The following is a 7,357-nucleotide window of genomic DNA, read 5'->3' as shown; positions in this document are numbered from 1 at the left end:
GCCGCGCTGCGAGTTTGTAGATCTGCTGTTTCTTAAAAATCGTGAACATTTGTGCAAGTATTTGAATATTTCAAATCCTTCAAAGGTTTTTTGAAAAAAACAATGATTCTATGTCAGTGGTGCTCATCAGTGGTGCCCATCTCAAAATATTTAGTTCCAGGGATCCCCCAGAATGACAATTTGAGTTACAAAAGTTTGCTTAAAAAAATACATATATTCAAAGATTTGCACGCATTTTCACGACGTTTAAAAAAATAGCAGATCTACAAGCTCGCAGCGCGGCACTCGGTGCCGCGCTGTGAGCTTGTATATCTGCTATTTTTCAATAGCTAAAGTATGAAATAATTTTGGGCCCTAGTAACTCAGTCCCACTTTTCCTCCCCCTTGTGACGCCCCTGCTCCCTACCTGTAAACCAGTGAATCATCGTAGGTGCCGTTGTACTGGATCTGGAACATGCGTATTCCCGGGATGCTCCTCTGGAAGTTGAACTTCACCAGCGCGGAGGTGGAGGTGGCCTCGGCGATCACCACCCGCTTCTCCTGGCCGCCGCCGGTCTTGGCGTTGCCCAGAGGCCCTCCCGCCCCTCCCCCGGCCTCCACCACGCCGTTCTTGGTGACGGTGGCGATGTCCGAGGAGCCGGGGTCGGGCTCCTGCTCCACCAGCGTGCTGTTGGTGATGTGGGGGAGTTTGGCGATGAGCAGGTCCATCGTCTGCTGGGCCTCCCCGGCTGGGTTGGACGCCACACACGTGAAAGAGCCTGAAATTTGACAGTTTAGGTCAGGGGTCTTCAATGTTTTCAGGCCAGGGACCCCTTAGCTGAGAGAGAGATGAAGCAGGGACCCCCACTACATAATTATTGTATAAAATTGTGTTGCAGAAGAAAGATTTTCATAGATTTCTTAGACAGCTTAGACAGACTTGTTTGACAGCATTGTCATCATGTTGGAATGTGTATTTTCAGACATTTAACCACTTGAACCATCAATACTTTAGTCTGCTCTTATTTGACAAAAATAGCCGATCTATAAGCTTACTAAGCTTGTAGATCAGCTATTTTTGGGTAATGTTCCACTCAGAATAGGGATGCTATGGTTCAAGTAGTTAATGTAAAAAACATAATCCTATTACACAAAGATTTGGCGGCCCCCCTGTAGTATCTCTGAGGACCCCCTAGGGCTCCCGGACCGCCTGTTGAAGACCCCTGGTTTAGGTATTTAACAGCAGTGGTGTAAAGCAACTAAGTACATTTACTCAAGTACTGTACTTAAGTACAATGTTGAGGTACTTTTACTTCTACTCCACTACATCTCAGAGGCAAATATTATGTTCTTTATTCAATTCAATCCTTATTTCAAACCCAAGGGAGATCCATATCACATCCATTACACTTTTACTCCACTACAATTGTTATTTGACAACTAGGCTCCAAAGTAGCCTGACTGACCGTGGGACTTGTGGGTTCGAGTCCCATTCTCTCGACTGCCTTTGCTGCATGTCACTCCCCATCTCTCTCCCCATTTCATGTCAAACTACTATCCTACCAATAAAGGCATAAAAGAGCCCACACATACTGATGGACCTGCAACATCAGGAATAATAATTAACTAAGAATTAATTAGGATAGAAAATGAGCAGTACCAGGGGTCCAAGAGCACAAAGGTTAAGAACGACCACTATGAACTGCAAATCTCTTAATCAGCGTGCAGGCCGGTCCACTCCCACTCTCCTACCATTAATAGAGGAAGCCAAGTACTTACTGTAAGCCCTACCACCAGCCACCATTAAATACAACTTAACAATTGATTCTGATCAGTTAATGGAAGACAAGCACAGACGGCTACAAACAGACCAGAGACTATAGGGCTGCAAGCAACTGTGTTGATTATTTTCTTAGCGATTATTGTATCAGTTACGTTTTAGATCAATCGAATAATCAAGATATATATTTTAAAAGCAATTATTGTTATCAACAAATTGATTATTTTATACTTTTTACACTTAAAAATAGTGAGAATAGCAGAGATGTGACACGTTGTTTTGATTTCTTTTGATTTCTTTCTTTTTTTACATTTTTTGAAACGTTTTGCTTACAATGGGGATCAATTATGATTAAGGGAGTAGTTCACCCCCAAAATGACTTTTTTCCTATTGATTACTCATGCCATGGAGACTTGAGTTCCATAATTTTGTCTTTGTATTTGTCGCATTCCTAAGACAAAAATGTGATTATAGTCAATTTACCTCCATTGATTCCGGATGGGAACCCAAATGCATTTGGGTCCCCATCCGGAATCAATGGGGGTAAATGTATTGTAATCACATTTTAGTCTTAAGACATAAAACAAAAATATCCATGAAGTCTCCATGGGGTGAGTTATCAATAGGAAAGTCATTTTGGGGGTGAACTACTCCTTTAATCAATTATTTCATGAAATTATCGATTTGTTTGTTTAGTTCATTGTTGCACTCCTTACCGGAGTCCTTGACGGTGCTGATGAGAATGTCCAGGGTTCCATCGCTGTGCACCACGGCCCTGGAGGAGTTGGACATGAGGCGCCCATCTGGGGCGATCCAGTGGATGATGGGGTCTGGGTCTCCCCTGGCCTTACAGCGGAGAGTCACACTCTGGCCCTCCAGCGCTCGCAGTTCCTGTGGTCAAGGTAAGCCAGTTAGTTAGAGCAGTGCTCCTCAACCTTTTCAGGCCGCGACCCCCAAAATAATCATATTTTAACTGGGGACCCCCCACCCTACGAGCACTAAGAGTTGAGGCATTACATTTTGTATAACACGGTTCTATTGTGAAAATAGCAGATCTACATGCTCACAACGCCTCGCGCGAGGCGTTGTGAGCATGTAGATCGGCTATTTTCACATTCAGCCTCAAATAAATCTAATAACAACAATTTGGCCAATGTTTAATTTGTAATTTTAGAGGTATAAAAAAGTCCTTAAAGTGTCACTTTAGAAATGTGCAGATACCCTCTACACCCTCTAAACTTTGTGTTGGTTTGTTTACTGTTGAGTGAGAAAACAATGTTGCACATTAAGCTAACCATCTGGGGACCCCCCAAAATAATTTGGCGACCACCCTGGGGGTCCCGACCCACAGGTTGAGAACCACTGAGTTAACTACAGTGTAGTTAAAGTGTACTTTAACTACAGTACAATATACATCGTCTTTTGTTGGCAGTGTAGCCAAATGTAAGCTATTCATTTCTATGCTGTGAACAACAACAAGAAAAAACACAAACTTTCTTTGCTATTATATTCCAGTCCAATAAATAATAATAAAGTAGTTTGTTTAAATTGTGGTCTAGCCAAATGTAACCGGGCAGGTGTGAAAAATTAAAATTAAAATACATAATAATAAATCTCAAATACAAGACTGGAACAAGCAGTTAGGAAATCTTACAAATTCTACTGAGAAATAGCATGTCTGCCCAGGTTAATGTAAAGAAAAGTCAATGTATGAATTTCACATGACTATACTGACTGTCTGGAGGCCATAAATAAAACATTTTAGGAAGGAATTCGCCGCGGGCCATATAAAAGCTGCCCTCGTGCCACGATTGGCCCCCGGGCCGGACTTGTCTGGCTTAATTGGAAATTGACTTCAATATCTTATATTGTTGCTGTGGGGCAGAAACCTCTCGTCTCTGTATTTTAAAATGTCTTTTACATTTCTTTCGTACATTAACACCCTACTTGTCTTGATCTATTACAGTGTCACACCAAAGCATCAAAAGTAGCAGATCCACAAGCTTGAAGTGCTGTGCGAAGAGACACGTTTCGAGCTTGTAGATCCTCCTATTTTTCGAATTTGAATCCTGAAAAGAAACAGTTTTGGACATATGAGGTTTCCACCGGACAGAGACTATATACCTGATCTCACCAGTCGCTCTGATGAAAGCAGTGTTGCCGCAACGCAGGTGTTTTTATTCTTTCCATAATGCAATAGCCGAAATACAATTATACAACAGGTAGTCGGAAATGGAAAACAGGCTCTCCAACCGTGCATATATTGAGCACTACTGCACTGTCTCATCAAATAAAGAAATCAGCTGTGTTGGTCACGAAAGAGAGCAAGCGTGCCTCTCTCCCCACACTATGCTAGGCGGCTAGGCTAGCGGTTTTCATGTGAAGTTCAGGGACATAGTAGTTAAATGAGGCATTAAAAAATTACAAATTCCTATCGAATATCTTAATTACAATTAAATTGACGTGTTTTTTTTAAGGGCAACAGTTGTATAATCGCAATATTACACCCGATGGTCTGCCTTATCGCGGTTATTTGTCCCTTCAGTCCTGCCTACGGAACTCGCCTTGGGGCTCACTGTTGGGCCAAATAACCACGATAATGCACACCCTCTCATGTAATATTGCTTAATTAAAGGCTTTTTAACTTTTTCCACAACCTTTTTTGCATACCTGATGGGTCTAGATGTATTTGGCCAAATACTTTGTGTTAAAACCCGCAAAGAAAACTACAGTGAAGTTGGACATTGTGCCGTGACCATGATTCTTGCTGAGGGCAAGTCAGTCTCAATGACTGAGCCACTATAATTAAAGCCTCAATATTTCTAAATCGTTGGGTTTTTAAAGCTGGTTGATATGAGTGTATAATCAGCAATGGATCATAACGTTAAGCACAATTACCAAAGATTATGATGGCGCGACAATCAATGCGACAGAATTTCGGGGAGTATAGAGATATGCAATGGCCTTAATGGAAATTAATTTTCTCAAATTATTTGTCGGAGGCCTTCTGAATGCAAATGAGACAATAAGGCTGTGATTATTTATCAAGGATTTGGGTTCATTTCATTTCATTTGGATGCCGCAGCGCCGAGTTAAATCACCATAAGAACCCACTGTGTGGCAAGCGTTTCACAGATTATCCGTCATAGAAATAGAATTACCAGTATTTCTCCCACAACGAGCAGAGAAATCATTTATACTATTCTGAATATATGTATGGCCACAATGTGATTAAATTAGTTAATCCAACATGGTGTGTTTTGTGCAAAACATTCTTTTTTTTTTTACCATTTGCGCCATACAACAGTGTCTCTTGCTGAAAACAGCAGATCTACAACAACGAGTAAGTAAGGTAAGTAGAAATTGGGCTTTATCTTGTTATGGTCATTATAACCCATTAAAACCAGGAAAAGCATCTGTGTCATTTTAACATTATTCAAAAATAGCAAACATTATGTAAGCTTCCAGAGTGTCACTTTGAGCCACACTGCGAGTACACTATTTTTTGAAAGTTTCGGAAAAATCTTGAAATTGTGAGAACTACCGATGAGGCATTTGCAGAATATGCCTCAGGTCTTGACACCCAGAGGAAAACATCTGCGGTGTGATCAGTGCACCGCATAGAGTCACACTCCACAAGCCCACGCACACAACACTGAGGTCACAGTCACACCTGGCCCAAGAAGCAAAGGGAATTATTTTATTTTCCAACCTGAACCAGACCATGTTCTCTACAGTGAATTCACTGTAATGCCTCCAGGCTGGCGTTATAATGTGCCTCTTAGGGGAACAAGTCTCCCCAGCAAGTCCTTCACTTCTTCAGCTATCAGGCTATTAAACACGACACAGGCCTACATTCGTTAACTCAGTTATTTATTCGAACTATAATATATATATATATATATATATATATATATATATATATATATTTAAAATTCTATTAATATAGCACTTTCTTTTACTTTACTGTCTCTACTTGTTTCCTCATACTGACCTGTGTATGTTATGTTGATCTGTTGCCTGAGCCTGACATATAACTAATGTATATTGCATAATGAGTTTTTGTTGTTGTATGTATGGACTGCGTAAGCTACAAACAAATCACGCTTTTTTGGGACGATCAGTGAAATCACCAGAACTGGACTGAACCTGAATGTGAATACCTGGGAGTGCCTGGTGATGAGAGGCGGCTCGCACAGGAACTCCTCCTCGGACACGGTCCAGAAGTAGCGTCCGGCCAGGTGTTGCGGCGAGGCGCAGGTCTCCAGGTCGTCCTCCCTCCGCAGCCTCCGCAGCCACAGCAGCTCGCAGTTGCACCGCAGCGGGTTCCCGCCGAAGCTCAGTGCGAACGACGAGGGCCCCATGTTCCCCGACGAGGCCAGGACCCCCGCCCGCTGGAACACGGGGTCCGGCGGGAGCTTCTGGAGCTTGTTGGAGGTGACGTCCAGCCTCTTGAGCTTCTGCAGGCCGGAGAAGGTGCCCTCGGGGATGTAGCTGAGCATGTTGTGGTCCAGGTTGAGCGTGTGGAGGCTGGGCATCCTCTGGATGGCCACCCACGGCGCGCTCTCCAGGTTGTTGTAGGAGAGGTCGAGCTCCTCCAGCGCCGTCAGGTCGTTGAAGGCCCCGATGTGGATGTGGGTCAGCTGGTTGTTGTTGAGGATGAGGTGGTGCAGCTTGGACATGCCGCTGAAGGTGTCGTTGGTGATGCGCGCCAGCCGGTTGCTGTCCAGGTGGAGCGCCCGGAGGTTCTCCAGGTCCTTGAAGGCGTGCGGCGAGATGGAGCCAATGGTGTTCCGCGACAGGGTCAGGTCCACCAGCTTGGTCATGTTGGCGAAGTCCTTGCGCTTTATGTTGGTCACAAAGTTGTCCCCCATGCGCATCTCCACCGTGTGCCGGTCGATGTTCGGCGGCACAAAGAGCAGCCCTTTTTTGTCACAAAGGGTCGCCAGGTTGGGGTTGAGCATCTGGCAGACGCAGCGCTTGGGACAGATTTGGACCTTGTGGGCCTTCACAGCCACGCCGATGACTATCAGATACACCAAAATGGACTCCATGGTGTCTTCTGGTCAGGCTGATACACCTAAACACAATCAGAGGAAAGAGGGAGAGACAGACGGAGAGACAGAGAGAGAGAGATGTCATTTGCAAAGAAGTTGGGGAATGTGAAGGGAATTTGTAATGAGATTTGTTTTGTACTTTTTGTAGTCTGTGCTGAGTCCTCGTCACAAAACTGCACTAAGGGTTTTGTAATGCTAAGATGACAGCTTTGGCATCGTCAGAACTAAGAGTCACAGTGCAGGGAGCAAAACAAGTCAACACTTGAGCAAACTACAAAAGACTACATTAAAATAAGGGTATGTGTTTTTGTTCACATTATACCTTTTAGGCCCAGCATTTTGCTGATGCTTTTATTCTTTTGTTTTGTGTTTTTGATATGATAATGCCGGTCCTTTTATGTTTGTGTACAGGATGAAAGTCTAGACTGGCAGTCCATCCCCTCATCAGAATTAGAATGATGTCTCCCAGGATCATATCGCCGGTGGGTAGAGTTGATTGGACCCCGCTGCCTCAGCGAGGATGTGCTATGCCTGGCTATTG

General features: G+C 43.7%; 1 protein-coding gene across 1 annotated transcript; it reads right to left on the bottom strand.

Annotated features, from left to right (window-relative positions):
• Positions 1–402: 402 nt before the first annotated feature.
• Positions 403–6,813, bottom strand: lrfn5b (leucine rich repeat and fibronectin type III domain containing 5b; the record flags this gene model as incomplete). Its single annotated transcript, XM_080744548.1, has 3 exons — positions 403–758; positions 2,476–2,650; positions 5,923–6,813. 3 exons carry the CDS (start codon positions 6,811–6,813, stop codon positions 403–405), a joined length of 1,422 nt encoding a protein of 473 aa, XP_080600674.1.
• Between the last annotated feature and the right edge of the window lie 544 nt (positions 6,814–7,357).

This window comes from Nannobrachium achirus (assembly GCF_963921795.1).
Source record: "Nannobrachium achirus genome assembly, chromosome: 16".
NCBI lineage: Eukaryota > Metazoa > Chordata > Actinopteri > Myctophiformes > Myctophidae > Nannobrachium > Nannobrachium achirus.
Note: the sequence above shows the minus strand (reverse complement) of the source record. Positions and strands in the feature narration are given on the sequence as shown.